We start from the raw sequence: 23,811 nt of genomic DNA on the forward strand, positions 1-23,811 counted from the left end.
TATAACGTGCAAGAGTATAGAATTTACTGGACGTGAAATAGTACACGTAGCCTATCCAATTCGATGAAACGAACATGCAACGAAATTTATGGTTTTAGGCGAAATAAAATAAACGCCGGTTTGAATTTGCTTCTTTTATCACACGAATTTGTTTTTTTTTTTATTTAGTAAACGTGCTTCGTCCATTATTACACGAAATTTGCCGAGATGAGATCTACATCTACCATAATAATAATATTTTAATACCGCAGTGGAATATCATTTAAAAATTTCACAGTTAATATTGCTATAACAATAATATCATATAGTCCGAAGCACACGTGCAAACGTAAAATGTTCACATATTTTATTCCACGTAAATACGTAAATAGATAAAAAATAAAATTCCCTGATAATTGACGAAATCTGAGCTTCAGCCGCGTTTAATTAGAGAACAAAAATTTATTGTTGTACCATATATTTGCAGCGGTAAAATAATAGCGTAAAAACAACAATATAAAATTTCTCTCTCTCTGTGTGTGTGTGTGTGTGTGTGTGTGTGTGTGTGTGTGTGCGTGTGTGCGTGTGTGCGCGCGCGCGCGCGCGCGTTGCTTTACATCTTTCAATAATCCTTTTATACAAAAGTACTTAAAAAGAATCTAATTAAAAGATCTTCTCAATTATGAAAGTATTAAAAAATAAAACTAAAAGACATAGGTATTTTGTCAAATTTCATTAATTGAAAAGCAGTTTATACATATATTAAGAAATTCATAAACTTTTTAAATTTATAATATGTTCTGACGAATCTTCAAATCCAAGATAGTCAAATTTATTTAGGTAATAGTTTTATAGTTTTAAAAAAGCACAAGTAAAAATCTTAAGTTTAAGCTAAGATGTTTAAAGCAAAATGTTGTAACTTTGCAAAATTCAAACAAGACGTATATAATTCATAAGAATCAATAACAATTAGTGTAGTAATAAGCTAATGAGAACACAGAACTGAATAATATTTATTATCTCGCACATGTATAACGCAGCATTAAGCATTAACTTCATCACCGTCAGGGCGGAAATATCGTGTCGTCGCCTTGCGCGAGACGTCAGTCGACATAAACCGCACTAAAGTGTCCCGTGGCTGTGTAAAAAAGACATCGTTTTACGTCCCTGAGCACGTACCGGCGGTCGCCGGTGTGTTATGGGTTAATGTGAATGTAGGTCAAATTTACTGGTCGTGGTGCGGTGCACATGTCCCACGGAATTCAATGCGACCGGCAGAGCGGGAAACCTTCCGATGCAATATACGGCCCTGTGGCGAGATAAAGGGCCCAGAGTGCTCGTCGTGGTGCAAGCAAGACAAATGATAAGTTTGAGTGAGATAACACGAGTACATGTAATATATATATATATGTGTGTATGTATATGTAAAAAAAGAAAAGAGAATAGGAAGATAGAAAATGAATGGAAAAAAATCCAGGATCACGACTTTCTAAAAATCATCAGAAATCATATATAAAGATATTTTTTGTATTCAATTCCAACATTGAGAAGGATCGAAACGTTTGTTGTTATTGCCGGTATTTAGATTAAAGTTATTGTATGTTTATCTTATTTTTATTTTTATTATTTAAATTTGACCATGTGTATTAACTTTGGCTCATAGCCCTATATTACTCATTTATATTTTATTTATTGAGCCTTATTACCATTATACATTTCATATATAAAGATATATTTAATCACTTATATAATTTACATTGGCTATATATGTTAATTTTATACAGGATGTCCCGTATTTGGGTTCGTAAATGGCCAAACAAAAGCAAAAATGAGCATATCTATAAAGAACTTTTTTTTATTTTATCGATCTCCTACACGCTTCTAAAGTTTGGTCATTTAAATTCGGGACAGCCCATGTATATTTAGTGTTTTTTTTTTGTAAATTAGTTGATTTAGCTAATATTTCCAAAAATTTCTGAAAACTTTATTAATAAATCAAAATATTTACATATTGTAGCTTCGATACTTTCATCTTTATTCTCACATTTTAATATCGATAAAGATTTTTTTAAAGTATCTTCTTGCCAACTTACGAGCGCCGGTTTACGAAAGAACGAAGTAACTGCCTGATAATGGTTTGATGAATGTGCGTCTCAAGTGGATAAGATAGTGATGTAAATGCGATAAATAATTTCACTGTCGACTTGGTTCGAGATTTAAGGTACGATGGGGTATTTCGAACGACCGATCCGAGAACCATCGACGGGAAAACAGTCACCCGAAGATATACAATATATGCGCATTTACTGCACTTCTAACGGCGGCAATAATTTTCCATGTGCCTTTTTAAATGCACGGCTTACGCTTTACCGAAAATTTACATAATTAAAACCACGCGACGATCTACGAATTTATTGAAGATGGTTTGAAGAAAACCGAAACGTCCAAATAAGTTTGTATCGACAGTCATTGTACAATTTCAATATATTATGTGAATATTATTTGACTATTATATAAATTGCGCATTTGACTATTATATAAATTCCCGCGCTGTGTTAACGCTCTCATTGTTCGTATATTATATTATTGTTTTTTAATTTCGAGAGCCCGATTAGTATTTAAATTTTGATTTTTCTCCATTGTTTCGCATATAAAATTTTTATATTTAATAACATACTTGTAACAACTAATTTTTCGTTAGAAAGAAAAATTTGTTGAAATCCACATAAGAAAAAACACATAAGAATTCGAACATGAAGCGAAGTCTTTAAGAATCTGGAGATAAGCCTCCACTCTAATTTTGACAACTTGAGGTCTTCTACTTTAAATAACGTAAAAGCTCCTGCTTCTCGATTTTGAATTGCAGATGCAACGATAGGCCGATATTACAATCGATATTGCACCGCCAAATAATGGTCAGAGAGGGTTGAAGAAAAAGCGCGCGTTAAAAAGTTATGGTCGGGCTTGTGTATGGAATTTTAAAAATTCCATCGGATGGATCCGACGAAATTGCGCGAAACCTCGATCTTTTTAATCGAATTACGTCGCGCTATGCGACGCGGTGCTTTGTCGGTGGAAATCGATAGAGCCGCGTGCGTAACGACCGTCGTGCGCGCGATTCCAACGTGGAAACGCCGTCGAAAAATAAAGCGCCGTGCGGAAGGTAAATGGAAATTAATTTAACAGAGATACGTTGTTATTGCGGATGTGCGTCGCAACGTGTTTTAACGTACCGGATTAATACTGTGTGAAGCGGTATTTGTGGTATTTCAAAAAATGCGGGTACCCGTGCCATATAAAAAAAAAAATAGTAAATAATAATGGAAAGATGTGTACGCAAAAACGCGGGGATACGCAAAAGCGTTGTTAGAAAAGAAATAAATTAGACTTTTAATTGCATCACAATATGTTGTTCTACGTGTGTCTTTCAATATTTGATTATATAAACATATAGGCCCGTATTCAGAACGCGCTTTTATCTCTGAAATTCTATAATATGCGTGACGTAAAGTATAGTATGTTAGCGCGCTATAATCGTTGTAAGCGCGTTCTGAATACGGGCCATAGGGTTTGTTGTCTCACCTGACTGCGCATAGGGTCGGTATTGACTTGACACATGTAGGTACCAGAGTCGTTCTTCTGGACATTCGACACGTGCAGTTTCCACGTGTTGTGCCCGTTGTGCGTGACGGATAGTCGGCTATTGTGCGCCACCATGTGCGTGTGGATCGCTAGAATCGCTCGAGAATCCGACTTTATCCAGGCTACCTGGAACACCGAAAGAAAATTTTATTTTTTGAAATACAGATAGAACGGAAATTTTACAATTAACTGAGTATTTTCTAATCGAAAGATAGCCGCTTGAAAATGTGTGTGAATGTAATTAGAAAATATAATAAAATTCGATATATTAGTTAATCTATTACTAATGTATAAAATTTATTTTGCGGTTAAATTTAAACGTCATTAAAATCTGTACAATGAAGGATAATTGAGAAAAGATAAAAATATAAAATTTTATTAAGTTAAATATATAAAGTCTAAAAATTAGTTCACAACGTAGCAAACGCACGCACCGTCATTTGCAGTAGTTATGGATGGATACGGTCAGACTCACGGAAGAAACAAGTTCTACAAGTAAAACTGAATGTGGAAATGTGCAAATTTAAATTGACAGATCTAATTTTCTATCTCGTTTCAATAAAAATATGAGCTTTCACGGAAATATATATACGCTATTTACTATATATATATCGTATATTTATTATATTATAGTTCAAAAAGAGAGAAAGAGATAAATTTTTGAAAGACGCTGCTACATTTCTTGATACATAAATCTCGATGTACGTTTTATAATAGATGTGTTCATTGTACACTCTTTTAATATTTTGCGTGCTATACAAATGGCAGTTCATTTTTAATGCTTTTTAAGATAAAACACGAAGAATTGTTTAGAAAAAAACGTCGTACCTTGTACGACTGCAGATGATTAACGACACAGGTGAAGAAGACGTCACGACCTTGGATCACCGTGTGATTTTCTAAAGGAGCTAAGAATTCGGGCAAAACTTCGGGGGTGATTTGGCCTGAAACAATACAACAATGTGACGTTTAATTATTTTATGTTAATTACTTTATGTCCCTCTCTCCCTCTCAATTGCACGAACTAATAATGGAAGACAAATACACATCGGAGAAATGTAATAAATACAATAAAAATTATTTTCTATACACTGAGAAAAAAAATCTTAATTTTAAAGAAATATTTCTTTGCTCGTATTCAAACAAATTATTACTTTGGATCAATAAAAATTTTTTTTGAAATTAAAATTGTTTTTTAAAGTAAAAAAAATATCTTAATTTCAAAGAAATTTTCATTGATTCAAAGTAATAATTTGTTTGAATACAAGTAAAGAAATATTTCTTTGAAAAATTAAGATATTTTTTTCTCAGTGTAGAGAATGCAGTAAAAACTTTCGAGTTTTTAATAGAAAAAGAATTTAAAGAACAAGTATCAATATATTATAGTATAAAATATTTAGACGACAAAATGTCATGTGCACAGACAATAGCAAAATATTTAAAAATGTACTAAATTTACCATTAATTTACCAATTTCAATCTTTCGTCGTCAATAAATGACAAGCAAAACAATGCATTTTTGCAATGCGTTATGTGTCGCGCGCGCTCAGCCCTTTCCAATCTCACCGGATATCACGACGAGGTGATCGTGTCGCGCGTGTCGCGCTTGGAAAAATACGATGCGCTGCGAATGTTCGAAAAAAAAGAACGAAAGAATGAATGCGCTTGGCATCGTCGACGAGCAGTGTCTCGCGGAATGCACAGCCGCGATTCGCCACCGTAGAAGTGCATGCATGAACGAACAGCATGCTGTCGATTAGATATTCAAGACGGGGGTCGAGGATGGGTAGCATCCCTTTCGGGCTTTCACCTCCGCGCTCTCCAGTCGAACTGGAAGAGTAGAAAGCCACCCATATTCTCGTATCGAATTCTTGTATGCGTTCATGCAAGAAGGGCGATAAATGGAAAAATTCTTGAATCTCGCAGTCGTAATCCGGACACCGGCGTCCTCCCTAGTTTTCATGGGTCGGTTTTACGATTACCATGGATTGGCCGATCTGCCCTAGCTGTGCTCGCGCACTTTGCCCCCCTTCAATCTTTTCCCTCATTTCTCTACGCTTTTGTTCCGCTCTCTTTCTCGCTCGACCCTTGCCGACCTTTTTATTAACTACTTAAATTTAATTTTCGCTTCATTGGAAAAATAAGCTGCGAAACTCCTCTAGAAAATGTTGTAGATTTATCAGAAGTAATAGTCTCTGGTGAAGAAATAATAGCTATTGCGCGCATAGATAAAATATATTTTAATTCAAACAATCATTATACTTATAGTACAACTATTGTTATACCGATATTTTTTATTTATATAATTTTGTTCTTTTAAGATGTCTTTTCTTTCTCTTCTTTGTGATATTTTAATTAAATTGCTCCTCTTCTTTCTTATAATATTCAGATATTTTAATTCCAAAATACGAAATAATGGAAAATTTCATTAAGGGAAAGTAGATCTTCTGAAGGGTTCAAAGCATTTGTAGCGCAACTGCATTTCTACTCTATTTTCCTCTAGTCTCTTATTCTTCCTTTCTCTCTAATGAAAGGATTCTAATTTTACATTTAATTTTTCATGAAAGTAAGTTCTTATAAACGGCAAAACGTATGCGTAAGGTTCGTTCGCACGTGTGAGTACATGAGAGAGAAAGAAAGAGAGAGAGAGAGAAAGAAAGAGAGAGAGAGAGAGAAAGAGAGAGAGAGAAAGCGAAAGAGCGAGAGAGGAACAAAAAACATAACGCAAGTATAGCCTGCCGTGCTTTTATTGCGTTGGAATTTCATTCCGGGTCTAATTGTAATCAGCGAGGTGTAATTCTAGCAATTTGTCGGGATATCTAATTAATTAGGTCCTTTCGTGACCGGACAGGACGAGTACTACACAAATGTATACGCTCGCGGTCTGCCATCTCCTCGTTAATTACACCGTGCGCAGGATGGAATTTTTCATCGGAATTATCACGCACCATCCGCCCAGGAAATTAAGATCGCCGCGATGTTCACGGCTGCACTACGCCGGAACCAACTTCGTTTTCCTTCTCGTTTTAGACATCGTTCTGTTTACGCTAACGTGAGGTTAAATCGTGCCGCTAGGCATCTTCGTGCAAAAATATATAGTCTCAGCTTGATATTGCACTGATAGATGCAAAGTTCTTCTACCAGGTGCATTCATTAGTCCAGTTGATTTTTTATCATATCAAAATGTAACAATAATTAATTATATTCACTGAAAGAACGATTTTGCTGAAGTATCCAAAAATTTAGCTAGATGCAGATCTAAAAATAATTTTATTAGAATATCAAAATAATTGTGTAGAATGTTTAAGTGTTGATGACAATGTTGCAAAATGTTTTACAAATTTAACAATTTATTTGAATGTCTTACATCATTATTTTTATGGTCCAAATAAAATTATTTTAAAATTCTCTATTTAACTAAATTTTTAGATACTTCAGTAAAAATTCTTTTCGATGATATTTATTACACGATTTGTTCCCCATGTTTTAATCTCCACTCCAAAAATTCCGTACTCGACTGAGGGTTCGCAATCTAATAAGGACCCTTTCTCAAAGCACGTCATAGGCACAATACATAGACAAGATATACACAAGACACACATAGGCTCGGTTTTTCATTTGCTGGTTAACTTATAATTAGACTTGACCTGATGTTTTATTCAATTATTTATGAGCTTCACTTATGATGTCATGAGTGAATGAAGCCTTGGGTGAAACATGAGGTTAAGTTTAACCACACGTTAATGAAAAACCAGGCCATAAACACATTATCACCAATTAATTAAATTATATCAAATTATTAATGTGTGACAACTATTCTTGTAAAATGACGTTTAATTGGGGAGCCTTAGCTAATTAATAGTCCATGTGTAATATAATAATACATAGGAATGAATTAATACGTAAATTATATAAATCATAGAGCTTTTTCGGTTATTTTTGACGCGTATATACACAGAGAAAAAGATTTTAATCAATCAGATTTTAACCAATCACATTAAATTGACAAATAAGTTTAAAGTAACCGTAAAAGTAACTGTTAAATTACGAGGGCAAGTCAATAAGTTTTTAGAAAAACATAGTACAAAAACACATTTTTTTTAATCGATTCATTTTTATTTCTCAATATAGTCTCCTTTCAGCTCTATACACTTGATCCAACGATTCTCCAACTTTTTCAAGCCGTCCGAATAATATGATTTGTCCAACCCTTCAAAATAAGCCTCTGTTTCGGCGAAAAAAATTTTCATAATAAAAATTGAATGGCTTCAAGAGTACTTTAAAACTATAAAAAAATTTTTTTTAATTATTCATTTGTAACAATTATTTATTTATAAAGAAAACATTTTTTTTCTTTATAATTATATTTCTAAAGTACTCTTAATGCCATTCAATTTTCATTATGAAAATTTTTTTCTATCTCTTACAGTTCTAGTGATATTCGCTTCGAAAGAGAAAAACCGATTTTCTTCTAAAGGATGTTTCACCCCTTAAAAGTGCGTATGGGCACGTATAAAAAAATACGTGTCGCTTATTTTTGTCTGGAGAATAATATATTAAAAGCTCATTAAAATCGGAGGGGGACAGTTGCGTCCCTTTCCTTGTAAGTTAAGTTATAGTTACTGGAAAAAAAGAAATTGTAACTGTAACTTAGTTACAAGTAATTAGTTACTTCCTAATCCTGATTATTTGAACAGATAATGTCTATCTTCGGCATTCGCGTGATCAAATTGTACTGCACCGTACTGCACAAACATAATTGATATAGCATATAGTGCTGTTCGTTTAATCCTATTGTTAGACGTATAAGCCATTGTTTTCGTAATTTCGGTCAAAAAATATAATAGTTGTTTAAAGAAGGCAATTATTTGCATGGATTCTACCATAATCTCTACTGTAATCTCTATCAACATATTTTACTATTTTCAAACAAATAATTTGTTTCATTGTTTGTATTCATTGTATCTAAATAATATATTATTTGATTGAAAGATATTACTTCAAATAATAATGTTATTATACTGTTAAATAGAGGTTTCGAATGAAACAACAAAATTTTTATTCAAACAAATAATATTTCGTACAAACATATGTTGTTTCAATAAAACAAATTTTAGTCAAATAAATAGGAATACTAAATCCTAAGAAACCTTTTTCTCTGTGTAGAATAGGAAAGAAATAAAAAAGATAAACGGAGTTTGTATAAGTCCGTCTTTTGACATCGATTCTTCTACAAACAACGGCGAGAGCTAATAAGATCGTCAGATGTTCTTGCCGCTCGCAATAAGCGCTCGCGAGCGTTAATAAAATAGTTATGCAACATCTGAAGGCGACCCTTCACGAGCGGTATTAAAGGCGATTATAAGAGTCACAGGGCATCGTCCTCGCCCTCGCTCTAATTCAAGAGACGGAACGGGATCCTCGAGAGCCGTCGGCTCCGGCGATAGACTTGGGATGAGCAGTATCCGGTGATACCTCGCTTTATCCCAGAGAAACGACGGTAAGCCACCCACACAATGGCGGGCGCGGAAGAGTTTGGATTTCGCTGGCCTTTCTCCTCTGCGGCCTGAGAGAAATCCCATATCGTTGAAATCGCGAATCTAAAATGTGCTCTCTGGCCGAACGGTTCTCTCGTTCGTGCGAGATAGCGAAATGTTCACGGGACGAAATGATCGTCAGCACTGGAAAACTGCGCGATATGAAAATCTTCCTATCGCTGTGTCACACACATATCTTTAAGCACTCTTCGTAATTGTCCGGAATGCATAGATCTGTTCAACGGTGAAGTCTCAAAATGAGTCGGGAAACGTGACCATAATTTTATATAAAAAAGGTGTCGCTTTTGATTATGTCAAACTGGCTTGCTACTTAAAGGATAGGACTTTTGTACACGGAAAATCCTATTATAATACTCCTATAAAAGTTCTAGACTTTTTAATAAAAAGCTTACTGTCAATTGAAGACTAAAGATACATAAACCTGTTTATAATCTTTAGTGGTTTTGTGAGAAAATGACATATAGAAATTGCAAAAAAGTAGTTTTATCAAAAGATATAAATGCTTAATTAACAAAACGTCAATTTTTTGGTGCAAAGATCTTATGATTTCTTAATCATCATTTACGTAATCATAAACGATGGTTTATAAAACGCTTCGCTATTTGCTATACTAAGAGAAAAATACATTAATTAATTTTTATAAATATTTGTTTAAATAGTATTGTGACTACATATTTATTAAATGTAAACATATGTTTCTTTGATACAAGAATAATTTAATTTAATTATCATTTTTTTATTTGTATTAAGGATAATAAGCAGAAGAAAAACACACACACACACACACATTTAACGATTTCATAAGATCTCGACAATGAGAAGAATTGGGAGTAGTTCGATTTTACGCAAAAAAGATGACGCTTACGAAAATGTCAAACTGGCATAATTATAAGACATTTACGCAACTGTAGACGATAGTTCATGAAACAACGCTCCGCTGTTTGCTAAGAAAATGAGTTATCAAAAGGGATGAGTGGGAGAAGCACTTTTGGAGATTCCATTTCACGTTATATTCTGCATGAGGACGGTATGGAGCAGCAGCAAGAAGCGCGACACGCTCGAATGCGTATGCTAATAGGTAGACGTGCTCCGGGCAAAAGCGACTATTAGCGTGGGTGGCAACAATGAGCCGATGTCATCAAAGAAACATTTGCACCCGCCATAGCGAAATTATTTCGATACGCAACTCGCGCGCAAGCAGGCACGAATCAATTAAAAGCCGTGAGGATTGACGAGCAACGTCTGTTTCTCGAAAAATTAACTTTAGTTTTGCACAATATTAAGTCTCCTTCAGTTTTAAATCGAACGTGGACTTTTCTTTTGCAAGAATTTAACTGTAAGCTGACTGAAATGTTTCCAGTTTCAACATTTAACTTTTAAGTTTTGATTATATTCTGCACATTTTATACCACGAGTTACCTATTTAAGTTCTTTTCTTCCCTTTTTCTTTTGTTCATTATGTTCTATCCCCTTGAGATCAAATTATCTTTTTTCTACAGATAAACATAGCAGCTTGTTGGCACACCTATTATCTTTTTCATTCTCTTCTTCATGCTTTTAATAATTACACAACTTACCGGAATCAAATATTGTGCATACGCAAGAAAGTTATTATATTAACATCATGACGTTCAAATTTCTCATCAAATTGTGTTTATACAAGATCAATAGAAGAATTAAGTTTTCTACTGTACACACTTCAATTATCGATGCCGCAATACTGGAACAACCTTTACTCTTCTTAATTCGATCTCGAGTATCTATGGCTAAAACTCGTGGTGAATCTGGAATGCCCCGTGTATAATGTAATTGAACAAAAGTTCTGTTTTAATTAAAAAGAGTAGGGGTAGCTGGATAGCCAGACCGAAAGGACAATCGGAAACAGGCGGTGGTAGCGACTGTTCAGGACGGAGAGAGGAAGACAGGGGAATTACTCCGTATTTCCGCGAGGATTAAACGTTCGGCCTTTTTGTTTTTGTTCAAATGTTCCGGATTTTCAGATCGCGGCAACCTGGAGAGCTAACTCGAAAAATTCCACGGATTCTTGCACGGCAAGCAGAAGCGCGCTCGCAAGTTCGCCCAACGTGCGCGCGTGTTCTCCATCGGAGAGTATTGCATAAGACAAAGTGCACAGAGGGGAGAGGGAGAGGAATGGAAGCTACATCACGTGTCGCGCGCAGACGACGACGGAATCCTTACGGCAAACATAGAACGCCGAAGGGATTACGCGAAAAGAGTTTCGTTAAAAAGTTCCGGTAACGAAGGATTTACGGCGGTGCGAGACAGAGGTGGCGTAAAAACGCCACCGGGACGCTCCGAAGGGGGAAGAAGCTGAAACACGGCGAAGTCCACGTTTAAATGGAACGAGATCGCACGTGACCCTGCGTAAATTCGGGGATACCGTCGTGCAACGCAAAGTAATTTAAAATGGGAATTATAAACTAACCTCGGGTCGCATTCCCTGCCTATTGCGATATACGTATAAAATTTCACATTATATTTTATATCCGTTATATATAATTGACTTAAATTAGATGGACATAGTGTGTCATAATCATTTTAGCTCTCAAGAACTTGAGATAAAAAGAAAGAAATCGGCGAATGATCATAGATTTGTCAAATGATTCACTTAAAGGTAGATTACTGCGACGGATATGTTTTTTAAATTTATATCTTATTGTATCTTATAATTGTTTTTTCATACTGAAGAAGACTCTGTGAGTCAAAACGTATATATTTGTGTTTTATGTATTATTAAGAAATATACTGTATAGCATATCTATTATCTAAAGATCCTATCTGCTCGTTTATTGGTCGTAATTACTTATATTTGCTGCGCAAAAATTACCGAGCGTTATGTATAATTGTTTATTATATTTTATATTCGAGCAAGCACATAGTTTTCCCATAATAAGAAAGTTATAAAAGATTAATATTGCGCTCGTCAGTCGAAATTAGTTTGACATGCAAAAGATGGTAAAAATCGATTTCACATTACTCAAGTGAATCAAGATGGTTCATAAGTGGCAAGAACAAAGACAGTTTCACACAGACAGACGAATGTACTTAAGCGTACGACGCAAGAGGATTTTCTCGATGAACGGAAGAGGCACGGCACTCTCTCTTCGGGATACTTATCAGATCGGAGCACGCGCCTATTGATTTTGGCTTAAACGGGGAATCCGCCGGTAGATAGAAGTTAAGAGAGAGCCGAGTCTAAAGAAAGAGCAAGCTGCACTCCCGATAATACCTACGAGTTTCTCTCGTGCCACGCGTCACTGTACAATGCCATACAAAAGGGAGCGTGCGTAATTGCGCAATTAAGAGCGTGATTACCGAACGTTCGACGAAAATACGCCGCAGATAGATACGGAGAAAAAAGATAAAGCTGCCTCTCCAAAGGTTCTGGTCATAAACGAGGATGCGGATTGAACGTCCAATAGAAGTTTGAAATACGCAGCGAAATCATGAAAAAAGAAAAAGAAATAAAATAGAGAGTAGCATGGCAGGGATATAATCTTCGTAAATAAAAGGTGTGCGACTCTCCCCAATGAGTACCTCATTTGTAAAAGATTTAATCCATCGCTAATCGCTCATTATTGATTCGTAATGGTAAAAAAATCGCCTTAAAACTTCTTCGAAATATTCCTGTAAATGTTTCTATTTCCACTTTCAGGACAGATTTCGTTCCTGTGCCAGCGTTTTTTTTTTTTTACGTACCACTGAGAGGCCCCGAGCAATTCCGCTTGCCAGGATACGTCCGCTATTTCCGCTCCTTTGGTCTGAGGGAGATAGAGGCGACGCCGCGGGATCTCCGCCGAACGAAGAAAAATAAAAAAGGAGTCGGTTATACGCGCCTCCGGTGCACCATAGGGATTGTCTCGTTAGCATAATCTGTAGGAAACGCGGCCACGGTTCTCCTCTCCGATAGTTTCCTCTCCAATCCACGTTTATATTTGTATTCTCTTTTCCTCCGTTTACGTCCAGTTCTTCGTCGAATCGTTATTTTTACCAATACGTCCCCAGGAAAATACTTGCAACGCTAGCATGTTTGCATTTAAGGATACTAAACCGTGTTCCAATTCCGTTAGCCCAGGGTGCTGTCTTTATAACTTCTTAATTACGTGGTTTTTATATTAGTTCCATTTACGTATTTTTTAAATCTCCGATATTAATTTTATATGCAGGTTTATCGACAAAAATTAATTAAAACTGATCACTTCTAAAAAAATTGTATAATACCATTAATTATTGTAAGATCCTTATTATTGATAATCGTACAATTTTTCTTTTATTTGCAATAAAATATGAAATATGTAATTATAATATACTCTGTTTAGTGAGTTTATTTATTATTTGCGCTGCTGTAGTTTTAATTATTCTATAATAAAAATTCTGTTTCATACGCAGTCTCACATAATTTTTATAGCAATTTTATTCTGCATCCATGTATTCGCGTTTACTGAGCCAATTACTGGTGGCCGAACTTTTTTTCACTGGCTTCAGTAAATTCCATTTTACTCTTTCTTCATTAAACATATCCATTAGCTTCTTCATATCTCATCACCAGTAATTTCACAGAAAAAAATTTCACGTTTCCTATTTCATGTCTCTTATATCTTCGTATTCGCGGGATACATCATTTCGTATTTCTTCGTAATATTCATTATCTGGTATTATGGCAGACGCGATTTCGCAATCTCACGAAAAAGATTTCGAAGTACGGTCGGTTAACTCCGTTATTCTTTTCACGAAAGAGGCTCGGTGACGATTCGCAAAGCCGAGTCGCGCGCCGTTGAAGAAAAGAATAAATTTCTCACGTTGCGGCGGAGAAACGCATTTGCTTAAACGTATTCGGACGCTCGTTTATTTGGTCACGCATCCTTCAACGGCTATCTCCAACGTTCCCTGTCCTGAATGCCAAATGAACTCCTCGTGTACCGCCTCCAGGCATTGCGAAGAAGCGAATTTCACCGTCGCGAACGCGCGCTGCCAGTAGCAGAAGGAGGAAAACTTTTCCATTCCCTGTACCATGCCACGCGCGTGCGATGTACTTTCGATGCTGCGCTTCGCTTAAAGTCGTAAAAGCGTTATAAAGCCTTCTCTCGAGTGACTAACTTCCTCATTTCGCTTTTTATGCTCCGGGATGTATGCGTCCCGTCTGTAGACGCCTTGGGCGAATCTTGAACATGTGACGCTTTATTTAAAATCAATTCTGCGTTCATTAGATATGTATAGGCTACTTCGCAATTATCGCTCATTTCTTCTCACAAAATCAAGTATACACTGAGAAAAAAATATCCAAAGTTCCAATAAATATTTATTTAAATTTAGGCTATTTTTTTCTCATGTGATTTTTTTCTCAGTGTAGGTAATAAGGTATGTACGTATTATGAAATTATTTGGAATGGATTCCGATCGGAATTATTCAATTATTCCTTAGATTTCTATTGTGTTTTATAAGGAAAACGAAATAATTCCGATTGGAATCCATTTCGACTTGTTTCATGATAGGTGCTCTAACTGCGACACGCGAAACTTCGTCGTATATTAATACTAGAGATTTTCCTGCTATTTTTCTCTTTCTTTTTCTCTCTTTTTCCCAAAATCGTATTATCACGATTTTTGCATTGATGTGACACTCACCCGCGTTTAATTTAATTATGGCGCATTGCTCGCGGACATGCGAGTAATTACGGGGAAAAATGTAAGCGTATATAATTCGCGAGAGAACGAAATATCTGTAACATATTCGACGCGTTTCAAACGGTTTCACCCATTAAAATCTTCCGACAGATGTGTGAACACGAATAATGCAGCTCTGTGACGCGAACGTCGATGCATTCTCCGCGAAGAATTCAAGTCCGCACACACAGATTACCATCAAGGTGCTCCAGAATCTCCTAGCTTCATTTTAATGATAATTCTTTGCTCATCGTAGAATAAATTTTTTTCGGAGAAAAAATGTAGAAAAAAAATCATCGTAAGAGATTGAATGAAGAATGTTTTACAGGCGAATCTCGTGCAATTAAATCACAAGAACTTATATACCTTTTCAATTCAAAGTAAACTTTCCTCTTTCAGAAAAGCCTTTTACTTAATGTGAAATATTGAGCAACCGAGGAAGAGAGAAGAAAGCATAAGTTAGTTAGCTAAAGACTGAGCGAGGATCGGATCGGAAACGTCTCTTAAGTTTGATGATATTAATAACATACAATACAGTATCGGCCTTGTTAAGTTTGACAACGCGATATGTCGCTATCATGCGATGTCGCTGGTCAATACGAGCGAAAATTATTAATTCTCCGATAGAATTTGAATATATCCATTTGCATTAGTCAACGGCTAGGCGGAGTTATGGCGGCATTCAGTGCGCAATTGTCATGACATTTTCAATTATTCCGGTGCCGGTCGGCGTCGGATAGTCCGAAACGAACTTTGTCCATATCGTACTGTGCCAGTTACGTCCACCTTACTTGACGGATTACGCGGATTACATGCGTCCCCCGCAAACTTCGACGATAGCACTTGATAACATCGCGATGTAACATTGAAAACATATTCTTACCCGTGTTTGTCCCGCTTTTGAACGCTCTCGCGAGGAGAATGAAATTTCATATAATCTCCGATAAACATAAATATCCGATATATTGACATAAAAATTAATTTGATGATGAACGTTTAATGAAAATGCGCATCTTTGTATGTCTCTCTCCGGTCTCTCCCTCTCATAAATTATGTCCCTTTGTATGCCCGAAAATCGCAAGCTTGGTATAACGAATGGGTTAAGCTTCCGTAATGAAAACGCTCGATGTTTACACGCGTAACTTATCGTACTGCTATTTTATGAGAATTACGTATCTCGCGATATTTAATTATAAACAACGTATGGAACTCCAATATATGTATACGTGAATGTATCATCGATAAATCCTTCAAATTTATGCAAGCGCAACCTATCCAATCTTTCGTTGAATTTTTAATAAAAGAAAAGTTTATTGTAAATCTGTTAAAACAATCAGAACATTAAAATATTTCCTGAGAAGCTCAGCGTTGAAAAACACAATTTGTATCCTTTTTAGAAATTTTTATATTTTTATATATGTATACACACTTCTTTTTTATCATTTCTTCCATCAGTAAATATTAGATTAATGATAAATATAGATAGTAATGATAAATATAATTTTACGAATATAATACAATATTACACTTATAAAAGTGATCTTGCAGTTACAGCGAAAATTATCTAAGTACAAAAAATAGCTAAAATAGATAAATTTCTAGCAAGTACTACGATATTGGATATGTATTGCATCTAATCATATAGGTGACAGAGATAGAATTTAGATTTGTGCTATAAATTCTATGCGTATGATACATAATTTTCTATCAGATACAAAAAAACAGCTATAATTCTAGCTGGAGCAGCAAAATATTTTTTTGCGTGTAAATTTAATACAGTATTAAATAAAAAATATAGATTTTTTTTCATGATTAAATAATTGATTGACGATTGATTCCAGTGAAACAGAATCGAACGACAAGATAACATATTTTTTTTAGGAATGATAGTACCGATATTTGATTTCAATTCAGTTTATTGCATTTCAATACGCACGTACATCCGCATAGAAATCGACGCGGCAACCGGAGCGGGCGCGGCGAATACGCTGATAACGTCGCGAGCAATGACGGACGCCCAAGACTCGTAGGATCCGCCGTGAAGGCGAGGATCCTGAAGGTGACTGTCGGCGCGATATTGAAAATGGAAGCTGGCACTCTCTCCCGCGTGTCATCAGCGCCATCGACCACCGCGATGAAGATGGAGCGAATCGAAGTGGTACCCTCCCCGTGTGACCCGCGAAGGATTCGCCGAAGCCGAAAGCTGATATAAAAGATTTTTGCCAACTCAAGGAGGCGGAAGGAGCTCGTAAATCTCGCTAGGAATCACGTGGTTCGATCATCAATGAGAATACAATCACTTGCGATCTTATAAATAAAAAATAATTAATATCGGGTTAATTAATTCATATCGGCCGGGATTGTTTTTATCTGGAAAAAAGAATTTTCTTAAATATTTATTTTGATATGAGTAATTGAAGAAATGAAAACTTGATATCATTTTACACCAATTGAAGATTGTGATGACCACAAAATAACAATTTATTTGCGATATTTTTTACATCTAGTTAAACACGTTGAAAGTCTAATTTATCTAATTTCTTTGTTTGGTGAATTTATGATGAAATAAACTACAGTCCCTCAGTTAAAATGCAAATTTCGTTCCTGACATATATCGGAAATCTATGAAAAATGCCAAAGAATAATGTGACTGTAGTGCATTGGAATAAGAATAGGCGATGTCACCGCGCAATTTAAAAACGTAACGAAATATTGATTAATACATTCCATTTTTTACCATGAAGCCATAAAATAATATTAATCTTTTTCCATTTTGACTTGAATTTTTATGGATTTGATGTAAAAGTGCGGATAAAAATTTTAACGCTCTTTTTTTTTGAATGCAGATAGAACATATCGAAAGAGTATTGCGAGATTAAAGGAGGGGAGGGGAATGCGCATCATGGTTGTAAAGTAATATTTTTAGATACGCGAAAAAAGGGATAGAAATATTGCACTACGGTTACAAGAATCGCAACATTAGGCGAGTGCATTAACGTTCGCATTTGTAATTATTATTTATTATCTTAATCGCGATTATATTATCGCGCGACGTATTTTTGCAATAGTATTGTAAAATCCTACGAATATATATATTCATGTGCTCAGTGAGGTATGCTGTTAATTAGCGTTTCCAAAAACAAAAAATACAAATAACAAGATAAATCGAGAAAAATTGCGAACTTAATGATGTGGCGCAGCTTGCGAGAGAATTTCGTGTCAATATTCGCACAGAGAAACATTGGTGACGCTATTTTTTCGCGTTGTAATAAAAAAAAGAAATATCTTTTTTCCTCTCGCGCCGCGACTCGTAGCTTACAGACAAAGCTGAAACGCACCCTGCAAAAATCTCGTATAAAATTCCCTTGATTCAAAGAAGTACTGTAATACTATTTCGTACGATCTCGCCTTACCCTCGGAGGAGGGCTGAACAAAGTATCGGAAGTGAAATAAAGAAAGGGGCAATAATAAGACTGCCGGTTAAAAATAAGAAGTACCACCAAAATTAATTACGCCCTCACCTAATCCCTTCGAGCAGCCTCTCTCTTTTAATTCTCGGCAGACAAAAGAATCGACCCTTTAATACTCACAGAATTTTTACCCGTATACACTATTATATAATCAACTTAAAAACTCAGTCAAAGAAACGTCGTGATTTCTATCTACGCAATTCTTTTGCTTTAGAGAAATTTGCAGCGATATCTCGTACAACAACAAACATACCGGAAATGAACAGAAAAGGATTAATTAAACAATTAAAGAAATAACCATAGTGTGAAAGCGATTAAGAGTATTAAGTCTGAAAATTAAAATCTAAAAATTAGTAGAAATACAATTAATTCAGTAGCTTCTTCTGGGGAAAAAAGTAATATAACTCCATCTTTAAGCTTATACGCTTTAAGTTTATACGCTTAAAGATGGAGTTATATCTGCTGAGAACAAGTTCTTATTCTATCCGCAGATAGAACACAGAAATTCTTTGTGATATTTCACTCTACGCTATAGTGTAGCTGAAATGCAGATAATTTTATTTATTATAATATTTTTAAGAGCAAAATTGCAAAATTCAACTCTTTAGCAGACTTCTTAAAACGTAAGCTAAAAAAGGTTCCATGCCAAAATATTTCTTCTATGAGATAGAATGCAGGTTTGTATCTACACCACAAATGAGGTGCAAATGATTGGCTCGTCACTCTTGCCGCCGACCCTTAACACTAAAATCGCCGATGGCATCTTACTAGAACTGCTGAAGTTCTACTAACTGGTTTCCTATCCTCGTTTTCGGTTAGTTAGGTAAACTATTTAGTAAAAATAGCAGTATTATTCATATCGTAGAATATCTGTATTATATTCATATTTTAAATATTCTATAGTGTATAACTAACAAAAATAATGAAATGATTAGCAGAGCCAAAATACCATCGGCGATTTTAGTATTATAAGGGCTAACCGTCAGCTGACGAATCCTCCTTAACGCTTTCCATCGGCGTTTCCGAAAAGCCCGAAGCCTGGTTACTTATTGCGGCTGCGGCTGCATCCCGCTGTAGAGGCAGAGATGCGAGGGGGGTGGGATGGGGGCAGGTTTGGACGCGGCGTGCCCGAGTAAATCACGGTGGATTTAAGTGGATCCTACAAACTCTCTCGCGCCGGGGCCACCCCTGACGATGTATCGTCCTGGGTAGGGTCGTTGCGGCACTACCGCCACCGCAGCGCGGATATAACCGAGTAAGAGATTCAGAGGCGAGCGAGAACGGCCGGCGAGGCAACATCCGTTGCGTCTTACGGCCGCGGCTTACAACGGAACTTCGTCGACTCGGGAAAAGCTCATAGACAGAGTAACGGATTATTCGTTGAGGGCCTAAGGCCTAACACATAAAAGGGCCTCAGGATAAATTACATGAAGTTTTATCGTAACGCGTGGAACTCTCTTTTGATTGAGGACAACATATGAGTTTCAAAGCGATTAGAAAAAAATTGAATCCAACGTTATAGAGATTGTAACAATAATTTAAGAAATACAGATAAATTTACATTCTCCCATCATGCCGTACATGCATCTTGATTCGAAACACGGATAATTGAAAATATGAACTAAGTATTTTTAAAACGTCATATGTCAATTTGTTTTATATAGTTTTGAATTGTTATAAAAAATAATAATTTTACGTAGTCGAGAGAGGAAAAACACCAATGAATAGCAATGTAAACTCTTTACTTTCGCCGAAAGGAATGTCTGAAATGTCTATTATAAATGACAGAAATGTCGATGGTTCAAATAAACATCCTATAAAATATCGCACACGACTCTTTTATATCCGTCATCTAGTCATAACTATCTCCATATTTACATCATATTCTGCAGCAAATATTCGAGCGTTATTCTCATAACGGTTCAGTAAACCCGCTGTCGTCAGAACAAACAATATCGCGAAGGAAAGTTGTTGTACGACATCGGGAGAGTTTCTGTGGCTTCTTCATGAAAGTCGGTGCGGTTGAAAGTGACGCGATCGTCTCTTCTCGATTCATTTTCCCTGGTCTTTCAATATCATCTTTTTTCTCCTCACGACGGTATGACGCGACTCTCTCATCGTTATGACGGTTCATTTCGCTTCCTTCGTTCGTCTCGGGTCTTTCATCAAATTATAAGAATCACCATGGCTCTCCTGTGTTCGGAAATACCGTGACTTCCGAATGATATCGCGAGAAGGTCGGGAATGGTAAACGTCACAAGAATCATCAAAATTTCCCGCCTAAGACGAGACGCTGAAATAGCCTCTCTCTAGCTTATCTAGATAATTGATTTAACAACTTAAGATCTTAATACTTCGATTATCGTCGGATCATAAACATATATAAAAAAATAACAATGTGAAACAAATTATTTTTTACGAAGTTAGAAGGATTAATTATACTTTGTGTGAATTCTTACATCCAAAATTTGCTTCAAGGTGTCTCGAACAATCAAAGTGAATTACGAGGACTATGCAAATACGAAGAGGAAGGAAGACTCACTCACATAAGCAAAGTTGCAGGACCGCGGCGAAGAGGGCTGCGAGTTTCCGTGCTGCCATGAGAGTCGACCAGTTTTCTGATGAGTCTTCGGGACACCAGTCGGCGATCTGAAAATGGAGAGAAATAGTTTTCAATAAATATGCAGTAATTGTCGACAGTCATCAACGGTAACAAATAAAACTCATAACATTCAAATGTATTGAAATAGTTCATAAGATATAAAATTCATAAGATATAAAATATTTATCAACATAAGTTGAATAAATCATAATAATAATTACGTATAGCTTCAGGTTTACCTGTGTGCTTAGTAAGCGCGAGAAATTTGTTTCTTGTTTCAGTTCGCATCATACATTGTTTGTATCAATAAGTTGAATCAGTCGGAAGAATAATTATTCTCCTCAGTTTCTAATTTATGTGTACACTTGTAAATAAGCGTAAAAGATTTGTTTCTTGTTTTAATCCCCAACACATATCGTTTGTTTCCTGTTTTTTATTTTATTCTTTTCTGACTTGAAAGAGAGAGAGAGAGAGAGAGAGAGAGAGAGAGAGAGAGAGAGAGAGAGAAAAATACGTCAATTTTAATTATCGTTCATTTTAACTCTTTCGATACCCTTCGCAAAGGTGAAAGGATTGACGAGGGAGAAAAAGGGAGTAGCCGTAAGAGGGTTCAACGGAAACGGAGAGAGAAAGAGGGAGCAAGAGATCGAAAGTAGCTTCGAAGCAAACTAACCACAACGCTACGGGTTCGCCGACTGTAATTAATGACCACCTCGTAGTTATCCTATCACCAATTAAGAGAGTTACGCTGAGAGAGGCGTCCCCTCGTTATTCCAAAGTGGTTAAAGATCACGAAAGCACAGTACGCGTGCATTCGTGCACGATTCGGCTCTAATGAACGGGTGCATATGAACAATGAAGTGTAAAAACCGATTAAACATTAGCAAAGAACACGCAAGGAGCGTCCGCTGCAAGATTCCTTCTCGCAATATCAGCGAAAAACTAAAGAGGGTAATAAAGAAAATGATTTTAAAAGAATTTTCTTGAATAGAAAAGGGAGCAAAAATAGACGTAGGAAAATACAAGAAAATATCTAAAAATGCTAAATAAATAATAGTTGCATATTTTAAATTTAGATTAAAAAAGGGTTTAGAAGATAGAAATTTACCTATCGGTGGCACAATTCCCCCATAAAGTTCACAATATAAACAACAGAATAAAAGTAAACTTTCACAAAGTTACAAGTTGTATACAAAGTGAAGTATATTTAATCTTTGTTGTACTTGAAGCTGTTATCTAAGGTGGACTAATACTATTGGTACAATTCACATTTTCTTTTATCATATTACTACTTTTTTCAACTTTTCAAACACTATTTTGGAAGCAAACGCCATGAGACGAAAAACTTTAATGTTTCAAACTTTTCCAATCCCCTGATAAAAATCTTTTTCAAAACTATCCGAAAATTGTACATATATGTGTATATATATTGCATTTATGGTTTAATATTAGACTGTAAGTCTATATTATATTGTATTGTATATTGTATTGTATTATATTGTAAGTTAGAAATGAGAAAATCACGAATATTAAAATAAAATTCAACTGTCTAATATTAAATCATAGATGTATGTGTATATGTTTATCTATATGTATGCATGATACGAAATTTTTGAATATTGATTTGTAATAAAAGAATGGAAGAGTTCAGAGGAACTGTCTTTTGTGGAATTCTTGCGTCAGATAACGCACCATTCTTTCTGCGTCCTGCGGCAGCACGCTTTTTCCTCGTCGACGGAACATCCGCCGACTCATTCCACGATGTCGATAAAACCGCGGATGAGGAATTTTTATTCCCTTGCATGTCACGCGATGAAAGAAAGTGTCGACGAGGCCATCGATCCCGCACTGGCCGCACCTGCTTCCAACGCAGATCAATCTGTGATCCACCATCACCTCCGAGATTTACAATTTCTAGGATGCACTAATAGCAAGCAGAACGATGTACGTACAAATAGATGAATCAAGTCTTAGTCTATTTTTCGTCCAAATAACGACTATCTCGATTTGCAAACAATAAAATTAATTAAAATAAGAGAAAGAAAGAACGATTTTGCTAAAGTATTCAAAAATTTAGTTAAATCCAGATCTAAAAACAGTTTGGTTGGATTATCAAAATAATTATTATGTAGGACGCATAAGCTGATTGCTAGAATATAACGACTTTTTGCAGCATTGCTCGTCATATCTGAATATTTCCTACATAATTATTTTATTTAGTTCAACAAAATTATTTTCAGATCTGTATCTCTCTCCAACTAAACTTTTAGATACTTCAACAGAACTGTCCTTTTGTACATCATACATATAGACAGTAACGAAGAGAATAAATACAAAATGTATGAACATTCTTACAAAATAACGTTTGTTTCGCGTTTTCAATTTATAGTTATCGCGGAGGTATTGATTCCCTTGACTACAGATATTACAGGAAATCGTAAAAGAATTTTTCTGAAATACTTAAATGTAAACATATTAAAATTAACAAGAAATTTCCCGTGTGTTAGTTGCTTACACGGGCATGACGTTCCAAGGCTGACGAGAGAGAATCCAACTTTTAGAAGGCCTTCAAAATTCTATCGTGCATCCCATACAAGAGTAAAATTCGTTGTCCGCGTCGAGTTTGCATGAAAACGCGAACGAATAAGCGTCAGAACACGCAACGCGTTGGCTGTCGCAACGCGCGCTCGACGTTTCGGTCCATCCACTAAACGAACACACTCTCTCTCTCTTTCTCTTTAGGCGGCCAATACAAGCCACCACGCACATCCATTCCGACAACGTCATCCCGCCAACGGTCGGCGATGCGACGCGATGCCCATAAAGCATCAAAACGACGCTTTGTTGCGGCAGCTTTATGGCGTAACAGCTGATG

General features: G+C 35.9%; 1 protein-coding gene across 3 annotated transcripts in view; it reads right to left on the reverse strand.

Annotated features, from left to right (window-relative positions):
* Positions 1-23,811, reverse strand: part of DIP-lambda (Dpr-interacting protein lambda) — a 159,386-nt gene that overhangs the window by 10,550 nt on the left and 125,025 nt on the right. For 2 of the 3 annotated variants that reach the window (XM_018446045.1, XM_018446053.1), the window contains exons 3-5: positions 20,881-20,983; positions 4,450-4,565; positions 3,562-3,747 (exon numbers count right to left, since the gene is read on the reverse strand). In XM_018446045.1, the coding sequence (XP_018301547.1) occupies positions 3,562-3,747; positions 4,450-4,565; positions 20,881-20,935 (357 nt within the window). In that variant the 5' untranslated portion in view covers positions 20,936-20,983. Of the gene's footprint in view, positions 1-3,561; positions 3,748-4,449; positions 4,566-20,880; positions 21,037-23,811 lie in introns of those variants that run through there. The other variant, XM_018446062.1, reaches the window with a different exon arrangement.

The sequence above is a fragment of the Mycetomoellerius zeteki genome, unplaced genomic scaffold (assembly GCF_001594055.1).
Source record: "Mycetomoellerius zeteki isolate Tzet28-1 unplaced genomic scaffold, Tzet1.0 scaffold105, whole genome shotgun sequence".
NCBI lineage: Eukaryota > Metazoa > Arthropoda > Insecta > Hymenoptera > Formicidae > Mycetomoellerius > Mycetomoellerius zeteki.